Below are 22,270 nucleotides of genomic sequence, written 5' to 3' on the forward strand. Positions count from 1 at the left end.
TCCAAAGATGTTTCACAGTGAGGACTACGAGCTGTTGGTTCTTCAGCACAACTGCTGCCCGTACTGCCGCAGACCCATCGATGAGCCCAGCACCTAGTGTGTGTGTGTGTGTGAGTGCGTACTGCCCTAAACCCATCGATGAGCCCAGCTTGCTCATCCGCATGTGCTGAATGTGCGCGAGCTCGGTCTGATCAGGATCCGCTGCTCCAATCCGTCAGTAAATGCCAGCTCAGCGCAGCTCTGATAGGATTACCGGGATCAACCGGCCAAAGTAGATTACAGTGTGTGTCCATACATGCTCCTTATCACACTTACACAAACACACTCCATTTCACTGTCCTTTTAAATAAAGATTTCATATTTTTGCTCTAAATGTATGCTTGTCATGTTTTCCTATCAGTTGAGCTGACGTGTTTTATATATATTGTCTTTTAAAATATGGAAGTCATTCTAGTTTTGACAATTAAGTCAATTATAGGAGCTTACATATTTCACTACTTCTGATTGGAGATGACTATTTTTGAAAGATTATTGTTGGAAATATTTCCAGAACCAATTTATCATTTCTTTTTTCTGTCCTCAAGTGATTGTCCACCTTGTAAGTCTCTATTCATTTCCATTTTTATGTCCTCATCCTTTAGGAATTGACAACATTTTTGGTGGGAAAACCAAGAGCACAAACATGATGTTTTGTGAGATTTGTCTTGCTCTGAAATGTTCCTGTTTATTAAAATGACAGACATCATCATTACAAAAGATGGTTAATAAACAAATAATATTACTTAAATAATGCTGAACGGAAATAGAGAGCCAAAGTTCAAGTGTAATAGCTGAAGTGTGTGTGGCTGGACTCGATCAAGACTAATTCATGGAACTCCCAACAAACACCAGCAAACTTGCAATTGGGTTTCGAAGCGAAACCTCCTTGAACCGGCCTTGAGCGCACTAGTGGGTGTTTGTGGGCGTTTAGAGACACATTGGTATTTCTTTGAAGTTACGAGGTGGAAAATGAAAGTGTTACCGTGTTTACAGTCGGTTTACCTCCATGGATTATCAAGCCTCTCTGACCCCAATCTGCCTGTAACTCAATTCCTCCAAATTGCATGGCCTCTGTAATCTCTTTAATCTGGGCACATGGGGTTCATATAAGAGGGCCGCTTGAGTCCCGGGCAGCAGATCTCTCGCTCGCTCTCAGGGACTTCATTTGCTTTCCAGCTTCGTCTGTCTACTTTCTCTGTCTTGATCCTTAACCAGTGAACCGAATATGAATGGAACAGAAGGTCCGAACTTCTACGTGCCGATGTCCAACAGGACCGGTTTGGTCCGCAGCCCGTTTGAGGAGCCGCAGTATTACCTGGCGGAGCCGTGGAAGTACTCGCTTCTGGCCGCTTATATGCTCTTCCTCATCGCCACTTCATTCCCCGTAAACTTCCTCACGCTCTACGTCACGGTGCAGCACAAGAAGCTCCGCACGCCCCTCAACTTCATCCTGCTCAACCTGGCCGTGGCCGACCTGTTCATGGTGGTGGGCGGCTTCACCGTCACGCTCTACACGGCCCTGCACGGATACTTCGTCCTGGGGGTCACGGGCTGCTACATCGAGGGCTTCTTCGCCACGCTGGGCGGTAAGTGCACTCACTCGCCGCGGGAACACCAAACCAACCAGTGCTCCAGATGTTCATTAGAGAACAAATGAGGATCAGAATGCATTATAGGAACATGTTAAAAAAAAACATGGTATTCTTGGAAGTCCCATGTAAAGACTGTGATGTACAATATCAGTGGTCAAGGTCTCTTTATTTTAAGGTGACTTGTTACAGTGTAATTATACATTAAGTACTGAGTAATAATAATTAACCTTATTTACTCAGGATTTGGGTTAGGATTAGTTGCATGTAATTATGCATCATTTATAGTTATTAATAGAGTGTAATTTTTGGGGGGACAATGTTACAATGCAAAAAAAAAAAGTTTAAAGATAAGCTTCTTTTTTTATTCTGATTTTGGGAAGGAAATATGAGCTGATCACAGATTTACACATAAGTGCTGTGAAATATTGCTTTTCATTCAGGCATATAATGACTCAGACTTCATATCACATTTTGGGGTCAGTTTGGGTCTGTTCTCATATATGGTTGGATCTGATCTTGCGGTTCAATAAATTTCCATGTAATAATTGACATTATATTTGGCCTGTGTAATCTACGCCTCTGTTTCTGTTGTAACCCTCGTTCCCCTTGAGAGCCCCAAACACTTGTGATGTATTCTAAAAAAGCCAATGTAATTGGTGTGTGAAATTTGCATGCCAGGCCACGCCCCCAGACATATGGGTACATAAGGCATTTCGGCTGCACACATACTTAAGGTTTGTTCTGAGGAACTGACACAGAATCTCAAACGCCTCAGATGTGGTTCAGGTTTTGACAGGAGAGACACAACGTTCCCTCCATCAGGGAGTGAGAGTTGCGTCAATAACCAAGATATTCCCTTTATGTCGGTAACTTTCGAAATACCGACATTAGGAGTCCCCACTAAATGCCACAACATGAAGTGTGTCACAAGGCATTCTAGTGCAATTGCGAGCAAGCCTCCATGTGCCAACTGGGCAACTGCGCAAGTGCACTAACTTGCAACCGACCAATGGCCAGGGTAAGGACCTCAGGCCTTCCAACCAAGAGGACCTTCTCACCTCTTCTAGGGAGGTCACTCAAGCCATAGGACTCTTCTGATTTTCCTAAATAAAAGTTTTATTTTTTGATGAGGAAACCTGGTTGTTAACGTTGGGAACACTACGGAGACCACATTTTGCATGTGAACAATACATAATATGGACTCACCAGAGGGAGTACTACATAGGAAAGAGTTTCTATGGTGGGCTCCACTTTAAGGAGGGAGAGACTAGCGGGTTCACAGCGACTGATGACAGAGCTATCTCCATCCACGGGAAGACATTGGGTTTACAGACAACTGAAAAGTGGAAGAATACATTGTATGGGGTCACAGTTAGGGCACCACTACAGGACTAGCCAGATTATAAGTGCTCTACATGTGTCTGCTAATGAAGCACTGTTTGATAGATCCGATGTAGCTGCAATATCCCTAGAGTGAGTCCTCATTCTCAGTATTTGCAGGGCCTTATAAGCCCGGAGAACAGCATCCACAATGGGTCATTCTTAGTTTGAAGACATGTTTCCCCTTCTCCTGATCTTAAAAGCAGACAAAGAGTTGCTCCACTCATCTGAACCTCTGTGTCAGGGTCTAGCAAAGACAGGGCTAGGTCTCCCTCATTAGGAGGGATTGCTTGCAAGTTCACCACTTGGTCCCTGAAAGGAGTAGTCCATGGATATCCAAGCCAGGAGAGTAAGGTGAGAGTAAGCTGGCCTAAATTCCAGGCTCAATTCACAAATGAAGAAGGCTTTTAGGTCCCCCCACCCTCTGGATGGAGGTGTGTGCAATCAGGGTTAGGATCAGTGCAATCAGTTTTCATAGTGAGGGCCCTAAGCTTGATGGACTGTACAGGGTCAAACATATCTCTCTGCAGGGCCTGAAGGACCAGAGAGAGATCCCAAGAGGGGATAGGTTGAGGTCTAAGAGGGTTTAGCCTCAGTGCACCTCTCAGTAACCTAACAATGCTTTCCTATGGACCTACCTTGAAGAAAGGAAAGCAGGGAGCCGACTTTACAACTCTATGGGTCTTCACTTTGGGAAGCACACCATGTAGTAAAGAGGCACATCTTCAAGGTATAGAGCCTCCTAGTAGAGAGGCTCTGGCCTAAGTTAATGTCCGCTGGTGATAGTCCTCTGAATTCCTCCTCCTCGTCCCGTCCATGGGCCAGACGTGGAGAGGTTCCAGAGGTATGGCCGCAGGTTCCAGATGCCCATGTGCCATGCCCCTGAGAAAGAAGGTTATTCCTCAGGGAATCCACCAGGGAGGGGCCAAAGTCCAAAGCATGAGCCCTGAAAATCAAGTCTGGTTGGGCCAGTAGGGCGCAACCATTTTGACTTGTTCTTCTTCCTCTCTGACTTTGTGAGTGTGACATGCAATGGAATTGGATGCCACCCTGGCAATTTATATATGCCACTGTTGCTGTGTTGTCTGTCTGGACCACAGCATGCTTGCCCTGAATCAAAGTACTGTACTAAATCGCACGAGTGAGATCGTACAAATTGTTACGAATTAGCCACCTCGTAAAATTTGTACGAATTCTCCTGAGATCGGGTTGTCCTTGCCGCAGTTGCCCTTTGTCTTGCACACAAGGGGAGTAAAAATAAAGTATTACGTCACTGTTAAGTAACTTAAGTGCTTCAGTTCAAACAAATTGACTAAAATCTTAAATCATGATTTGTGTCATTTTAGTTATGACAGTGATGCACATCAGTTCATAGTATAACGGCACCAAAACATAGTAAACTGAAACCAGAACTACACTGGTTTCATAATCCTCAATATCACTGTAAAAGGGAATTACACAACTATTATATGTACAGTAATATATCGCAAATCTCAAGTATCCTATTGCTTATCCAACTGCTAAAATCTGGACTAATAGGCATTACAAACATTAACAGCATTAAGTTCTGTAAAGCCCTCTACAAATTGAAATGAACTGACTATATTTAGATGCTTCTCTTCATTTCTCAGGTGAGATTGCGCTGTGGTCTCTGGTGGTCTTGGCTATCGAGCGCTACATTGTCGTGTGTAAACCGATGAGCACATTTCGTTTTGGTGAGAAGCACGCCATCATGGGAGTGGGCTTCACCTGGGTCATGGCCCTCACCTGCGCCGTGCCGCCCCTACTGGGCTGGTCCAGGTAATCAATTACGCTTCACCAGAATATGCAGGTTTAGTAACTGATTTTTAACTGAATTTCCCACGACAGTATAATCTGAAAGTGCATTCAAGCCTATTAAACATACCGGTGTGATGAACGCAGAGATATTTGGCGGGTTAGACTATAATAACAAAAGACATACATTGGTGTGTGTGTGCAGGTATATTCCCGAGGGGATGCAGTGCTCTTGTGGAGTAGATTACTACACTCCCAAACCGGAAATCAACAACACCTCGTTTGTCATCTACATGTTCATCCTGCATTTCTTCATCCCACTGCTGATCATCTTCTTCTGCTACAGTCGTCTGCTCTGCACTGTCCGCGCGGTAAGACAGACAGAGACAGAGACAGAGACACACACACACACACACACACAGACACACACCAGAGCTGGAAAGTCAGACTTCATTTGCTCCTTATAGAACCACCTTGTGGCCAATTTTCACAAATTTTGGTTAGGGGTGCACGATTCAGAAAATGTCACGATTCGATTCGATACCGATTTTTTGTCTCAAGATTCGATTCAAAATCGATTTTCGATTCAAAAACGATTCTTGATTCAAAAAATGATTCGCAGGTCTACATAAATGTAGTTTACTTTTTCCTATGTGATTGATTGCAGGAGACATAATTTAAAAGAAAAGTTTGATATTACTTTATATGTCTTCATACAAAAATAAAAACTTTTGCAACTAAAAAGTGCGAAGTGCCAAGTTTTGGCCAGCTTTTAAATACATTTAATTCAAGTTTAAAATAAAACTTAAATAAAAAGCTTTTACATTTAGCTTTAAAGTGCTGTAGTCAGATCAAACAAACAATTATGCTAAATGTGGTTTAAGGAGTAGGCCTACTTCAGCTACCAGGTTGACTGTTGAAATGTGAACTCGACTGGGCACATTGAACTTCCTAAAAATATATACTAATTTCATAGAACCCTTGCGAAAATATTTTAAATAGATTTAAAAAAGCCACCGCGACTGGTAACATCTATGGTTAGATTGATTTGTTTAGATCCAGTGAAGTCGTTTATAGGCGCGTAATTTGCGGGTATCTCCAGTTAACTAGCAGAGCATTCATTTAGGTCGCTATTAAATAAGAGACCTGTTGTTTTTGAAATCAAGCTGAGCGCTCGTGTCCGCTGCGATCAGTGTCATGGATACAGTGTTCTCTTTGGCTCGCGCAGTCTTCTCTCGGACGCGCGCTTCAATCTATCGCCGTTGTGGAGACTCCGGTGAAATCACAAAATAAAATGCACACAAACATGATGAACATATTCGGTTTTGATGAGAGAGAGAAAAAACTATACGAGTGCGGTTTAGAACCCGTAATCTCTGACACGCTTGGCAAAAGATCTACAGAACTCAAACATAAGATCTGCGGATCGATGCATTTATTTACGGGTTGAGCAGAGTGGCTGCACAGTTTGACCAGCGGGCGGCAAGAACTTGCAATAACTATATCAGACCGGCCCTCGCAGCCTCGAAACCATAGAAACACTACCGGACCACCGGTAAAAGTCCCGACTTACCCGATTGCCACTCCGCCCCTGCACGCCATTAAAAAATATAGCCTATGAATCGATTTTTGGAATTCTATGAATCGATTCTGAATCGGTAAAGATTGAATCGCGATTCAAATGTGAATCGATTTTTTTGCACACCCCTAATTTTGGTACACATTTTCATTTTCACACAGTGTATGGATATTTCCATTTTTTGTAATGGTAGGCCATTCAGATTTGATCTCATTAGTTGCTGAAATTTGATTGAGAGACGGCCATGTTTTTGAAGGATAACTGTAAATCCCCTATGTAAACGGATTTACAGTTAAGGACCCAAGAAGTAGATAGGATTATTTAAAACTAAGAGTTACAAGTGGAGTCAATTTAAGACAAGAGTCAGAATTATGATAGAAAAAAGAAAAGTTTTACGAGAGATAGTTTGCGGTTTCATCAGCAGAAGTTCAGCTTCAACACTCGACTAAAGATCAGCAGTTATACCCTTCACCGGCTCTAAGCTAGTCATTGCTTCAGGTGTTGAATGATTCTGATTGTCTAAGAAATGGATAAACTCATGGACAGATAGGCAGTAGCACATCTCCATAGTCCACGGTTGTCCCCGGGACCCTGAAGTTTTTTTCGCGTCGAAGACCTTTCTCAAACAAAACGAGTCCATATTTGATCTCTGCAAGCCGAGCTAAATGAGCAAGCACTGTTCCTGACATGGGCCAGTCACCTCTCAGATACATAAGAGAATACATGAAACAAACATTTCAGTAATCACACTGGTAACTTCAATAACGAAGTAAAATCTCATAAGCCTAGAGAATTAGGTATTAGGGTTTCTAAATACTAATTTGATGAAATACTGATTTTATGAAACTTGTGTGTCCTCAGAGTGTCCAGTTGTCTGTGTGTGTCATGTCTATGGGTGATTGGACATTGCATTCAGCAGATATGGGTCAACTTGTAAAAATGGTTCCCCCAAAAATGAAAATAATATCATCATCTACTCGCCCTCATGTCATTCCAAAGCTGTGGGACTTTCTTTCTTCTACAGATTTTTTTTTTTTAAAAAGAATGTTGGAAAACCCAAGAGTTTTGATGACCATTTACGCAATTGCACAAAATAAAGCCTCTTTACTGGCATTGATGGTTCCATTAAGAACAGTTTAACATCCATGGAGTTGATAACCTGTCCAGTATTGGAATGCCTTTATTAGACCATTTCTAGATAAAGACCACAAGATGGGGTGGTGATGGCGCAGTGTATAAGACACGTGCCTTTGGTGTGAGAGACCCGGGTTCGAATCCACTGTGAGACGCCAATGTGTCCCTGAGCAAGACACTTGACCCCTAGTTGCTCCAGAGGCGTGTGACCTCTGACATATACAGGAATTGTAAGTCGCTTTGGATAAAAGTGTCAGCTAAATGAATAAATGTAAAAGATCTAGTGCTGACATATAAACTCGGGTTAGTTGACCTCTATGGCTGCTATGCAGCGATGAGCCAGTGTTTCACACCATAATCATAGCTATGGGACTATAGCATTGTAGCAATCAGCATATAGAACTATGCATATCTGATATAGTATCTAATTGTTTTGACATGTTCTTATGCTCTGTTGTCAGGCTGCTGCTCAACAGCAGGAATCAGAGACGACCCAGCGGGCCGAGCGGGAAGTGACGCGTATGGTGGTCGTCATGGTGATTGCGTTCCTAGTGTGCTGGGTGCCGTATGCCAGTGTGGCCGGGTACATCTTTGCTAACCAGGGGGCTGAATTTGGTCCTGTCGCCATGACGATACCAGCTTTCTTTGCCAAGAGTGCAGCCCTCTACAACCCGGTCATCTACATCTTACTCAACAGACAGGTGAGACTGTGACTCTTCAATACTTGGATATGTGTATTATGTTATATTCAGGGCTGAGAAAGTGATCATGAGCCCAATTACATCAAAATCAAAGTTTTGTTGCTTTCGGTCCTCTACCGTATATGCTTTTTACTTGATGATAACACACTTTAGACACAATGTTTGCCGGTTACTTTGTTGTTGGTCTACCATCAATAATTCGGCAACAGAATTTTCATTTTTGGGTGAACTAACCATTTAAGGTCGATAATTCAGCAACAGAGGGGCATGAGGGTCTTAAGGTCAAGCGTCTGCCAAATCCTTACACGTGATGCAAACTCTTCTAAACACACAGCAGAATTAATTATTGTGTGTATGAGCAACACACACTAGTGCTGTCTCATCCCTGAATGAATCAGTGTTTTGACTCCATCAGTAATATGACTGTATATCAGTACCTCAGCCTTAAAGCACTGTGAAGGAGGTCAAACATCTCAAATGCTCAGACAGCCTCTGCATCGTAAATGCCATGAGGAGAATACGAGACGGCACTTTAAAATTACACTACAATGGCCATTGCCAGTTTCAGTGTGGTGAGAGTAAAACTGACCTTGAGTTCAGACTGCCTGATTTTCAAAGTAGTCGGGTCGCTGTTCTTTTCACTCTGCATGACTATCTTGTCCAGCATTCAGTCACTGCGGTGTTCACACTGGACGATTGATCGGTGACAGAAGGTTTCACACTGCATGACTTTACAATAGGAAAAATCGCCGACAGACTCTGTTTAGCACGCTGCGCGCAAACTACCTTTCACAACAAACACACGCGAGATGTGAAAAGGAAACAACGCGACACCACACGTGCGAGACCGGAGTTCTCACGTGAGACTTTTTTTTTTCGACCCGGTTGTGGTCCAGCTGGTAAAACGTCAAACAGACACGAGTGCTCCTGCCAAGTTTCTACTAATTTTTCTTCCATTTATTGTGTCCAAATAGACCGTGAAGAAGCTTTTTTTTCCGAAACAATGCCATGTGATCTATAACTCCTCCCCGAACTCCCCGCTGCTCTGTATCTTGCTCTCTCACTGGCTGCTGATGTATTTTTCAGTCAAAACACTTTTCACACAGCAGGATTTTGAAAAGCCGATAGGTCCAGATGTTTAGCATGGCAAATATCTCACGGGCGTCGGCGACTCGTCGGTGATTCTCTCAGTTCGCGTCTTTGCTCATTCACACTGCGTGATTGTCACTCGCGTGAACGAGCGCCGAGTTGCCTGTGATTTTGTGCATTTGTCGGCGATTTCTCAAAACCTGTCGGCGAGACAAAATCGTGGCTAAAATCATGCAGTCTGAACTCGGCATAGACACTACAACTGGGGTACTAGTCCAGATTTGCCGGTGTTCTGACAATTCATGCTACCCATCGAGTTTTGCTACTTACCGGTTATGCGCATGTGCAGACTTTTTTTTTTACATTTTTTTTTTTTTTTACAAAAGGTACATTTTCCTGTTATAATGTATAATTTCCCTTTAAAATGCTTACTACCATATGAATATTTGTACGGTCAGCCATCTGAAAAGGAATAAGTTTCAGTTACTATAAGGAAAGGTGTACTTTGACAAGTCAAAGATGAATATTTTATGATAATTTTTACTTTTCACACCGTTTTCAAAATAAAAACAGTAGTCTACAGTATACAGTAGCTACTCATAACTTAGAATTGTATTATAATTGTATTTCAATCGACATTCTGTGATCAATTCGCGCTATGGTGGCATTTTTCGACAAGGCAGCAAAATTCAACAGAACACCGGCTCTAGGACTGTAATTGTAGCAATTTGTAGCGTTGTTAGTTTTCCATTTTACATAGCAATTTTAATAAACATAGTACCCGTGAAACTTTAATGATATTATTGGGGGTCCAAGGTGGACACAGTTGACATTGGACACCCCTGGTGTCTATAGAAAGCACTAGTTGTACCCATTTCCCCCAAGTAACTGTTAACTGCTTGGGTTCAGTTCCGGAACTGCATGCTCACGACGGTCTGCTGTGGGAAGAACCCGTTCGGGGAGGAGGAGACCAGTATGATGACCAGTAAGACCCAGTCCTCGGTGGTCTCGTCGGCTCAAGTGGCTCCCGCCTGAACGTCCCGGCGGCTCGAACTGGACCGGTCCGGCACGCAGACTCCTACAGGCCAAACAGCGCTCCTCAAATCTCACATCTACTTCCATCGCTACGTCATCTTATTCTGTCCAGTCAGATCTCTCCAACTCTGCTGTGTTTGAACTGTGTGCAACTGTGCATTTATGTGGGAAATCCTTCAATGTCTGTTCCACTAGCTTCGGCTTCACCAGCGTTTGCTGATTCTCCAGCTGTTAGATGAATATGTAGCTATGATCAGTTATGAATTTGTACATTGTGACTATAGGCTGATGTTTTGAATCCAAGTTTGCCGTTGACGAAGTGATTCTGAGCGCTGGAGCCATAAGACCTCAGGAGAAACACCAACAAAACCATTCTGTGAACTTTTAGATGTAAATGTGAATATGTCAGTGTGTGAGGATATGAATTTGCCTGCAGATTAAAAATACAGAGGCAAAGATGAAATAAAAGCTCATGTGAAACTTGCCCTCGGAGACATGACGAAGAAAACTGACCATGACACACGTTTTAGTAAAGTCTTTACTGATAAAATTTCCCTCTTTCTCCAAAAAGCTTCACAGAAGAACGCACACATATCGGTTTGGACTCTTCCAAGAATGATCAAAACCCTTTATATATATAAAAAAGAACAATAATACAAATGCAACACTTTCATTATATGTTAATCATATCATTACTTGTAGTCCAAGGCATCGTGGAATTAGAGAGAAACGCCATTGAACAAACATCCCATCAGAAACGTTCTCCACATTGATTGAGGCACACTATAAACTCATCACACAGGTATAAATATTGCTATGGAGAAGGTCTTGAATAATCCAGTGCATGATTGGCTCTCCCCGAGTGTGGGGTCAGTGCGTCACAATTAAACAACCTCCTCGACTGAAGTCAATGCTTGAATACTATAGAGCGAGAGCAAGCGTCTGTTTCTCTTCACCTGAGGATCCTCACACACACACACACACACACACACACACAGTCGATCAGGCTTCGCTGCTGCACTCGTAGATGTTGTCCTCCATCAGAGCCACGACCTGCTCGAAGCGGTGCTGGAGCTGAGTGCGTCGAGCGGTGGGGTTCGAGTCCAGCGCGCTCGCCACCTGACACACACACACACACACACGAATAGAGCTTTAATTCAACTGATTTAGATAATGTTGAATATAATGTATAATCTAGTCAGTCAAAGAATGCAAACATATAAAAAATGTAAAACTGAAAAAAATAACCTTTGATCACACGAGTATCGTAAAGTTCAGTCTCGTGACATGAGAGTATCGTTACACCCCTACTATACATCATTCAGGGAACTTCTTTTTCTGAAACATTTCAGTTGGATGTTCATTTAACGTTTTTAATGTAACTACTTGATTCGGAACGTTCAGAGAACATTCGTAAGAAAGTAACATTCGTCAAAAGTAACGTTCCATAATGTTTGAAGAATGATACAATACAATGTTCCATTAACGCTCACGTAAGGTTCAGAGAACATGCAGAAATAGTGTTTTAATCTCTTAATGGGAACGTTAACATCATGTTGTTAGCCGTGACTGAGGATTTAGTTGAAATCAATAAACACACGCCGGAGCACAGCTGACACTGGAGAACCGCAGCGCTGGAGCTCCTGAACTATAGTGTTGGACACGACAACTACAACAGCAGAAGTGTGTGTGTCTCTGTTTCTCATAGTCCAGCACACACTGTAAACGGTGAACGGGTGTTTTTAAGCTTGACATGAGCACATGCAGTGTGTGTTTTAACTTTTCAGCTGCATATGCAAAAAATGAAATAAATAAATGCCAGTTCTCTGACTGAGAATAAAGCTGTCTCCTCCTGCAGTGAAACACACACACACATGTGATCCCATTCATGTCAAACGAGCAAAAACGAGCTCATCTGCACACACACACACACACCGGACAGTGACTCACCTGACTGCGATATTTCTTGGCGTACTTGTAGACTTCTGTTAAGGCCAGGTTGGTGTTGAACTCATTCCTGTATTTCTGTGGCAAAAGGCATTCAGACATTCTCTGTCAGTGAACATCAGGTGCTATTAAACTATTCCTCAAGGGTATAATGCAGCTGACATGTATGGCGTATTGCAACAACTGCATTGTGTGCTTAAAATCACGACTTACGGCAAGCGAAATCGAAGAATGAATTAGTGTGACGTCATTCAGAACAAATTCAAGCCAAAATTACGTTTTGAAACAACTTGTCAATGATCTTTCAAAGGTAAAATACTGGTAAACGCCTTCAAACCCCCATTGGTTGTGAGGTGCTGATGTAACAGTGGGTGTATCTCTGAGGCTCCGCCCCTCTGAGATGTGACAGTGCATGTCTCTGAGGCTCCACCCCCTCTCAGGTGTAACAGTGGGTGTGTCTCTGAGGCTCCGCCCCCTCTGAGGTGTAACAGTGGGTGTGTCTCTGAGGCTCCGCCCCCTCTGAGGTGTAACAGTGGGTGTGTCTCTGAGGCTCCGCCCCCTCTGAGGTGTAACAGTGGGTGTGTCCTGAGGCTAAGGGAACTCACTCACCCGCGACTCCTCGGCCAGGTGCGCGTTCATCTCCTGCTCGCTCAGCGGCGCCATCTCCTGGATCTGCTGGTAGTAGTTCTGCACTCTCTTCTTGTACTCCGGGATCTCTTTGGCATACAGAAGCTTATTGGTGGGGGAATCCTGAAATACACACAGCAGCTGGTCAGAGATCTGTTACACTTCCTCCTGTGTGTGTGTGTGTGTGTGTGTGTGTGTGATCTCACTTTGCCCAGCTGCAGGTCAGACAGTGAGCAGGCGTCGATGAAAGCCTGAGCGATGACAGACAGACACGCATCCATGTGGTCCGTCTTATCGATGTCGAACACAAACTGAGGATTCTTCAGGATATTCACCCAGAAGCGCAGAGGCAAACTGAACACACACACACACACACACACACACACATGATTAATTGTTGTTTGCTTTAACTTTAGATGAAACTCAGTATGGTCAGCAGTGTTATTTCAGTACATTATTTATTACTATGTATTACATTTACTTATTTAGTTAAGACCCTTTTAATGCCATATGAGCAGGATAGATTGAGATCTATAGTCACACCATAACACCATAAAATGACAATTTACATAACTTTACAATTCAAATAATACAAGTTTTGATACAAGGTTTTCTATTAAATTATAAACATTTCAGCCTTTAGAAAAGAAAAAGGTTCAATAAAATCATTACATTTGTATTCATTTAAAACATTATTGTATTATATATACGATTATGATATCATATGGTTTACAGGCATCAAAGGTTAAAAAATTGTTTCATTTTCACTGAAGACCTCCCGAAGTGATAATTGGGAGTTTTCTTATACCATTTAGGGACCCCGAATGAAAGAAGCACTGGCCCCAAACACCCGGATGAGCCTCATCATACAGTGCGGCTATTGACGGATAACTGACCTCGGGCCATCAACGGACCAATTAGAATCAACCATCTTTTCAGAGAGAGAGAGTGAAATAACAGTACCTGTTAGTCTTCCAGATGTGTAACGTGTCCGGATCGGTTATGCCGCGCTTGTCCGCCTGTTCCTCCAGAAAGTCGAAGAAGTACTTGATGGCAAACGGTGGATTCTCCAGAGGAATGCTGAGGATGGCTTGGAAGAGATCATCCAGGAACTTCTGCAGTGTTCCCTGACACACACACACACACACACACACACACACACACATATTAGTCTTCATGTACAGCGCTCTCTGATGGGATTGAGTTTCACCTGAGCTTTACAGTCCACGTCTCTCTGCTACTGTCCCTTTAAAACATACTGTATGCTAATGAGCTCATGGTTGTGACATCATAAACATCGGTGGTCATGATGTCCACCTGAAGGACAAAACGGGACATTTTCATGTAGACTTTCAACACCATCATCCCTCACTTCTGTCTGTTTCTTATGGAATATTGCAGTGTTTATTATTATAAAGGATTATCATTATTGTGTAAAGAATCCTGTCACTCACATGAGCTCAGCCAATAGCAAACCACAACCATCCACAACCAGCCCCGCCCACATGTGTTCATGTTCCAGTGTCACTCTGGATAGAGGAGAGAACACCAGCTCGACTTCAGTTTTACAGTGACTTTAACTCTTTCCCCAACAGCGTTTTTTTGAAAGTTCAACCAAAAATAAGTTCATGGCCCCCCAAAATATTTTGTTGTATAAATATTTGAACATGAGAAAAGAAAGAGCCTCTACTTTAAAAAAAAAACGAACGCATAAGCTAGAATAAACCTGCTTCTTTTTATCAGCCCTTGAATGTGGGTAAGTTTAATAAAAAAGCAACATTCGGAGAAAAAGCTGAGACGCTTTAGTGAAAGTCTTCCTCATCAGAGCGATGATTAAACACAGATGGAGCTCATCGACACCCCAAAGCTTCAGGCGTTTCCTCTTCATAGTTCAACATTTCATTCAGGAACATTAGACCGTTTTGATTTCTATGCTGTTTAATATTTATGATCGCTATATTTTACATATACATATGATTACACATGATATCGCTTGTTTCTGCTTCTTCTTCTTCTGTGTTTTGATGAGGAGATTCAGTACTCGTTCAGTAGATGTGTAATAGCGCCCCCTAAGGGGAGCTAGGCTGAATTACCAGCCGTTATTTTCATTTTCCTTCATTATCAGTGTCCTGTTATATTGTGGCGCCTCTGAAGCTCGTTTATCTCGGCACACTTTGCAATAAAGAGTGTATTTACAGTTCTTGGAAAGGTCCGTGTGGACGGAGAGGAGGCTCTCAAAGCTTTTCTGATTTCAAGCCTTTGTTCCCGCGATATTATCCTTTAAGAGGACAGTCGTGATGAAACCGAGTGTGTGTGTGAGTTTATCCACTACCTTCGTGGAGAGCAGGCGTGTGAGGTAGATCTCCGGCAACACTTTCTTCCTCTGACTGTGTCTGTGAGTCTTTCTGTTCTCGCCCAGATCATCATGTGGAAGAACCTGCCGTCAAACACACACACACACAGCACAGTTAAACCATCCGTCAAACACACACACACAGCACAGTTAAACCATCCGTCAAACACACACACACAGTTAAACCATCCGTCAAACACACACACACACACACAGCAGAGTTAAACCATCCGTCAAACACACACACACACACACACAGCACAGTTAAACCATCCGTCAAACACACACACACACACACACAGCACAGTTAAACCTGCCGTCAAACACACACAGTCTTCGTCTGGCGACAGCTGAGTGTGTTTACGAGAGCTCTGACCGTGTCCGAGAACTGTGTGTGTTTCTGAATATCATCTGTTACACAATCATTAAAGCAATCGAGACGACTGATGAAGTATAACACAGAAGAGATATAGAGACGTCCAGCTCACTCACCAGATGAACGTACTTCTCTGTGTCCAGATCTTTAGCTGTGAATCAACAGAAACACGTGAGTTCATAACTGTGTGTGTGTGTGTGTGTGTGTGTGTGTGTGTGTGTGTGTGTGTGTGTGCACATGTTAAGGCCCCGATTTTGCAACAGCCAAAGAGAACTCTCTGGGAAAGATTCGCCTCTTTCCTCCCATTGGTCGGTGTGGTGATGATGTAATAGGTGGGTGTGGCTCTAGTGTGACGTTTGCTTATTTCTGTGGTGTGTTTATGCTTCCACTGAGAGGAAAGAGCAGCACAGATTTACATATTCCTCTAAAGTGGACGTCATCATGATGTCCACTAACAGTGTGTCTCTGCAAACGTGTTTCTTGAGTATGTGTGTGTGTGTGTGTGTGTGTGTGTGTGAGTGTGTGTTGCTGTACCTCTGCCCAGTGTGTTCTCTCTCATGTCTTTCATGCTCATGGCCAGTGACGCCCCATCTGGGATCTACAAAACACAGATTACAGCAAATATGATGAACACGTGATCAGATTACAGCGAATATGATGAACACATGATCAGATTACAGCAAATATGATGAACACATGATCAGATTACAGCAAATATGATGAACACATGATCAGATTACAGCAAATATGATGAACACGTGATCAGATTACAGCAAATATGATGAACACATGATCAGATTACACCACATATGATGAACATGTGATCAGATTACACCACATATGATGAACACGTGATCAGATTACACCAAATATGATGAACATGTGATCAGATTACACCAAATATGATGAACATGTGATCAGATTACACCACATATGATGAACACATGAAGAAGATGAACTGTAGAAATGTATGATTCTCAAATCCTGTGGAAATCCAGTTTTCATTTGTTTGCATATACACTCTGAGAACACACAAAAACACTCACACTCAAACACACTCAAACACACACACACACACACACCTGATAGTGGGAAACGGTATTGAGTTTTTTCCTGCCGTCCTCCATGACAGACGTGTCGTCCAGATCCTGCAGGATTCTGGTTCTGGATCCCTCAGGAAACCACTCTGACCCAGCAGAGAGAGAGAGAGACTAATGATGAGTAATGCTCACTCACTCGATACTAACAACTAATACAACAGATACACACATTTATGACATTCTGTGACACTAAATTCATATATTTTGTAACAGTGGATTTATCAGAGATCAATGAGTGAGTGATCAGAGATAATGAGTGTGTGATCAGAGATTAACGAGTGTGTGATCAGGGATAACGAGTGTGTGATCAGAGATAACGAGGCGTTATTCACCCAGCTCCACGTCCTCCTCTCGGGGCCACTGGGAGAAGGGCAGGTTCTTGTAAAAGGCCTCCAGGATCTTGTCCTTCACCTGACCCATGGTGTCGGTGTTCATCACGCGCACGCTGGCCGAGTCCATGCCGAAGCCTTGGAACGACACGCTGATGTTCTGCAGCGGAGACCAGAGGTCAGAGGTCAGAGGTCACATCACAACCTTCTCAGTAATGTTACAGTAATGTTAACTGAAGGTCATCTACTCTTTAACCCTTGTGCATCAGTCACACACAATCAGACACTGGTCCATGGAGGACAAATCGGTGTCATAAAACAGTGAAGCTTGGGAACACAGACTCAAGTTTGGTCTCGTTTTAAAGAAGACCCATGGCAGAGTATTGTTAAAGGAGAACTCCGGCGCAAAATGAAACTTTGGTCTAATTACACATTGTTACCTAGTCAACCGTTATCTGAGATTTGTTTTCATGATTGCCGAATGTAAATAGTTTTATCTCTAAAAACAGTTTAGCCTATAACGCTAGTATAACGCTAGTATATAGGGCATAGAGTAATGACAAATAAAAATCGCTTGTTATTACCACTAACAATAGCTCCACACTAACACTGTAGCATAATAAGGGTCCCTACATTCAAACCGAAGCGTTGAGAACTTTGTCAGTGTCCATATAGTTTAATAAGAAGATATTTTATACACACAGTCAACTTCACGAATACAGGAAGAAGCCATCTTTGAAAAATAGTCTCTACCAGTCGATCTACAAACACCGAAAAAGTTTTCGAAAATTATTTACGAACAATATTTTATATAAAATCTATATTTTATTAAACATGTTGAACTCTACAATTGCTAGAAAATCAAAAGACATAAATCTAAACAAGCTGTGTTCCAAATTTGAGGTTGATATCTCAAAAAAGTGTGTTTGGGCGCAGTACACACACACACACACACACACACAGTTATCGCTGCATAATTGATCAGATTGGCTCTATAATATGCAGAAGCAGAAAACAGGAATAAAGCGAATATTTGCTTTATTGGCCAAACCTCAGATAACGGCACATCTCGTGGAATATAGTACACACGTTTTTAAGGCAATATGTGCACAAGGGTTAATAATGTTCTCAAAGCGTTAGCGCAAACAATTGTTTATACATCTTTCATGGAGTGTGTATTTCTGAAATGTTTCTAGTGCTGGGTAATCACATCCAAATAAAAGTTTGTGTTTACATAATACATGTGTGTTCTGTGTAATACTATTTAGTAAATATAAATACACATGTGTATATATTTAGAACTATTTGCACGTATATACACTGTATGCATATTCATAGATAATTTCTATTATATATAAATATTTTCTATATGAATAACACATTATTCTTAAATGTATGCACGAGTGTGACGGCAGTGCTCCTGCAGCTGACCTGCGGCTGGGCTTCGATGTTCTCCCGCAGAAGCCACTCCTCGTTCAGCGTGTAGCGAGCCTTGCCCGTGATGGCGTCGATCGAGCCCTTGTTGATCTGCTGCTTGATGGCACACAACAGGAGGAAGAACGGCTCGCCAACCCTCTCCTGAGGACACACAACACACTCCTGCAGTCAGTGGAGAACTCACACACACACACACACACACACGCACACACACTCACCTTGAGGTAGCTGTACATGCAGATGGACATCCAGTTGGTGAGCATCTTCTCCACCACGGACTCGGTCCTCCTCAGCATCAGTTTGGGGTTTTTGGAGGCGGAGGCGTCGATCAGATCCACGAGCAGGTCCTTCATGATGCTGGTGTAGTACTCCAGCTTACCATGGAGGGCGATGGTGAGCAGAGACGCCAGATTGCACCTGAACACCAATGACAAAATGCGTTCACATCCTGACACCAGAGCTGGAGACGGGGTAATCGAGGACACACACACATCAGCTACACATCACACAACAGCTAATCGCACACAGATGAGGATCTCAGACAATGGAAGCACTGATGCATCACTTCACTGCAGGGTGTGTGTGTGTGTGTGTGTGTGTCTTCTCAGAGATCTCAACTTGAACTCACTAAACGCTCCCGGGAACAAATCATCCGCGCCTCGTTTCCCGCCAGCTTTTGATCCTGTTGTTCAGAGCCGTTTCTGTCAGCCATGTTATGAGTTTGTTATTTTGTAAAGTGCCTGCAGAGACGTATCGCTCGTTACTGTAACTCTATTGCGTTTATGCTGTGTGAGATCTTTCATTACATGAAATCCAGTGAAATTGTCAGCCTAATGAGCCGCATCTCTAACAGTGTTGAGCAGAACAGGTACAGCCGCTGTCCTCCATGCGCTTCTAGGGTCAGCCGACACACGTGTGTTACTGTACATGATCCTGAAGGGGTTAAACAATATTTAAGGCTTTAAAAATCTTTTTTAAGACCTGCACAAATAAAATGGATACCATATGAGCGGGGTACAGGTTATACTATTTATGTACGCCATAAACATATCATTAGCTACAGCATTTATTCACTAAGTGCAAACAGCACATCTTCTTGGAAAAGGCTATTTACTATATATATATATCTACACACAATATATTACAAATTATTTACATACCAGTTCAGAGAGGCGATTATTTATTTAGTGTTGTTTTAAAACGTACATAAAAGATATAACAAAAAATATTGTATCCTCATATTAGAGTGTAGTTGTTGTGTATATAACATGAACTGTGTTAAAGTCCCCCTACAGTCGATCGTTTCATCCCTTAAAACTCATCTTTCATCAACAAAATAAAATGAAAAATGAAAATTTCTTCATGTCTTAAAATATCTTGAATGTAACTTGACACCCTCGCCTCATTATGTATTCGTGGTTGTATGAATACGCAAATGAGCCCCGCCTCCACTCCCTCTCCACTGGTTGACGAGCACACGTTGATCTGATTGGTTACAAGGTGGTTTGTGACGTCAGAAACTCCAGCGATTTCAAAGTGTGTTTTTTCACTGCAGTTTGAAGGAGGAAATACTCAGCAATGCTGTCGTCAGTGTTGTGCCTGAACGCATTCATTGAGCGATAGTTCATGTTTTGGGCGAGCATGAACTGAACGTACTGTATTACTGCCTGAAGAACGGTACTGTGAACTCATTCATTCTGGTGTCTGAACGCACGCTCTCTCAGTTTAACTTCGTACAATAGGGTGCCAGATTTCTACCCGGCTCAAAAACACCGTAAACAGGTCTTAATATGTAGTGAAAAACACCAAATCTGGCAACACACGCCACGAGTGTCGCACGCACAGCCGCATCAAGATAAGAAGTAGCATGTAGTCGACAGAGCATCGAATGATCATTTAAAGTTCGGTAAGGGAAAAATCTTACATTTGTATGAGCAAACTTTGCCCGCTGATAAAGTAATTGCTGTGTGTGGTTGTATGTGACAATAATAATAAAAAATAGCTCGTAGCAACATGTGGAAAAAAAGAACTTTGAACTAGTTCATTTTTGGAACTTAGATCAAAATTGTGAAGTATGAACTATGAACTAGTTCATGTAGACAGTGAACTTTCCCAACACTGGCGGTCGACTTTTGAATTAACATGTGGTTTGCCTCAAAGCATATTAATAACACCACATAGGCATTAAAAGCTGGATTTACACCACAGGGGGACTTCAAACAAAATGTATTTTGTATAATATGTGACTGCATACGTGCCATTCCTCCCGAGCGCTCGTAAATCTCTGTCCAGTTTTAAGAGATACTTGTGTTACGATGGCTTTAGGAAACAAGACGCCGAACTGTGAAGAATTACGATCCACTTGGGCTTTTGCACTGCAAATAATGCTTTTCTTGCCAAAAGCGCACTGTCTCCCAGCCAGAACATAAACTCCATACAGATGAGAGCGTTCAGCACTTACGGGCATCATTCAGAGCGATTTCTCGGAGAGATTTCAGAGATTGTTGGGTCTCAGCATCATCAGTGTCCAGCTGAGTCTACAGTACATCCCCATGAACCCGCTCACGCATGGCGATCCGGCCACTTACACGTCAAACTCAACCAATACTTATAAATTGTCTGGAGATGAGAGCGGTCGCTCTGTCACTGCAAGCTTTTCTCCAATATCTAAAGGGACACCACCCTCTTGATCCAGATGGACAACATGTTGATGGTCTATATCAGGGGTAGGCAAGTTCGGTCCTAGAGAGCCGCTATCCTGCAGAGTTTGACTCCAACACTGAAAAAAAGTCTCCTTAGTAATCCTGAAGACATTGATTAGCTTGTTCAGGTGTGTTTGATTGGGGTTGGAACTAAATTCTGCAGGACAGCGGCTCTCTAGGACCGAACTTGCCTACCCCTGGTCTATATAAGGGTTAGGGTTAGGGTTAGGGTTAGGCCAGGCCAAACGCCTTTAATGTGGGCTCAGCACGACCTGCGCTTGCAGAGAGCGGAGCATTCTGCCATTCTGACCCAGGGCCCGGATATGCCCCCCCAGGGGAAAGGTCGCTTCTCCCGAGAACAGTTCAGCTGATGTGGAGCATCTTCGGCGAGGCAGGGGTCGACCTCTTCGCCATGACAGCGCTCATTGCTGAACAGTTTTCTCCAAAGACAGGGATCCACTTGCCCACGACTGGCCGAGCCGCCCACTGTATGCATTCCCTCCGGTCTCGATGCTTCCTCAGGTCATCAAACGGATCAGGGAGAGCAAGCGTCCAGTGCTCTTATAGCCCCTCTGTGGAAGGACCAGCTATGGATCTCCAAGATGAATCCAAGTTGGGCCCTCCTGGAAAGTGTTGTGAACACCATTACTGAAGCTAGAGCACCCTCCACCAGGTGTCTTTACTCTCTAAAATGGTTAGTGTCAGGGTTAGGGTCAGTGTTAGGGTTGGGGTCAGTGTTAGGGTTAGGGTCAGTGTTCTGGTGCACAGCTCGGACCCCTACTCAAGCGGACTGCCGAAGGTGCTCTACTCTTGTTCCCTGTCCACGCTCAGAGTATATGTAGCGGCCATTGCAGCTCTCCACGCCGATCTGGCCGTGCAATCATTGGGAAGAGGAGACCTGGTTGTGTGCTTCCACAAAGGGGCCAGAAGGCTAAACCCACCTCAACATTCTGGCGGGTTATAGCGCTATGCCGATTGGTTCGCGTGCATGAGCTGCTTCGCCATTGGTTCGTCCAGTTGCCGTAGCACAGCCAATTGGCTTCAATTTTCTCGAGAAAAAGAGTTTTTCCCAAG

At 43.1% G+C, this 22,270-nt stretch overlaps 3 protein-coding genes across 4 annotated transcripts in view; 2 read left to right on the forward strand and 1 right to left on the reverse strand.

The window, feature by feature from the left end:
* ift122 (intraflagellar transport 122 homolog (Chlamydomonas)) overlaps window positions 1-373 on the forward strand; it is a 43,846-nt gene extending 43,473 nt beyond the window's left edge. For both annotated transcript variants that reach the window (XM_039674578.2, XM_039674577.2), the window contains exon 29: window positions 8-373. In XM_039674578.2, coding sequence (XP_039530512.2) covers window positions 8-97 — 90 coding nt within the window. In that variant the 3' untranslated portion in view covers window positions 98-373. The remainder of the gene's footprint in view (window positions 1-7) is intronic.
* Window positions 374-827: 454 nt separating this feature from the next.
* exorh (extra-ocular rhodopsin) lies at window positions 828-10,973 on the forward strand. The gene is made up of 5 exons (XM_039674586.2): window positions 828-1,625; window positions 4,643-4,811; window positions 4,993-5,158; window positions 7,962-8,201; window positions 10,200-10,973. The coding sequence occupies exons 1-5, from the start codon at window positions 1,265-1,267 to the stop codon at window positions 10,323-10,325; spliced, it is 1,062 nt and encodes a 353-aa protein (XP_039530520.1). The 5' UTR covers window positions 828-1,264; the 3' UTR covers window positions 10,326-10,973.
* plxnd1 (plexin D1) overlaps window positions 10,846-22,270 on the reverse strand; it is a 58,334-nt gene continuing 46,909 nt past the window's right edge. The window contains exons 25-36 of the mRNA XM_039674575.2: window positions 18,713-18,911; window positions 18,489-18,635; window positions 17,061-17,217; window positions 16,711-16,814; window positions 16,163-16,226; window positions 15,745-15,779; window positions 15,232-15,336; window positions 13,863-14,026; window positions 13,106-13,253; window positions 12,882-13,022; window positions 12,276-12,350; window positions 10,846-11,444 (exon numbers count right to left, since the gene is read on the reverse strand). Coding sequence (XP_039530509.2) covers window positions 11,328-11,444; window positions 12,276-12,350; window positions 12,882-13,022; window positions 13,106-13,253; window positions 13,863-14,026; window positions 15,232-15,336; window positions 15,745-15,779; window positions 16,163-16,226; window positions 16,711-16,814; window positions 17,061-17,217; window positions 18,489-18,635; window positions 18,713-18,911 — 1,456 coding nt within the window. The 3' untranslated portion in view covers window positions 10,846-11,327. The remainder of the gene's footprint in view (window positions 11,445-12,275; window positions 12,351-12,881; window positions 13,023-13,105; window positions 13,254-13,862; window positions 14,027-15,231; window positions 15,337-15,744; window positions 15,780-16,162; window positions 16,227-16,710; window positions 16,815-17,060; window positions 17,218-18,488; window positions 18,636-18,712; window positions 18,912-22,270) is intronic.

This window comes from Pimephales promelas, chromosome 14 (genome assembly GCF_988280905.1).
Source record: "Pimephales promelas chromosome 14, fPimPro1.hap1.1, whole genome shotgun sequence".
Classification (NCBI taxonomy): domain Eukaryota; kingdom Metazoa; phylum Chordata; class Actinopteri; order Cypriniformes; family Leuciscidae; genus Pimephales; species Pimephales promelas.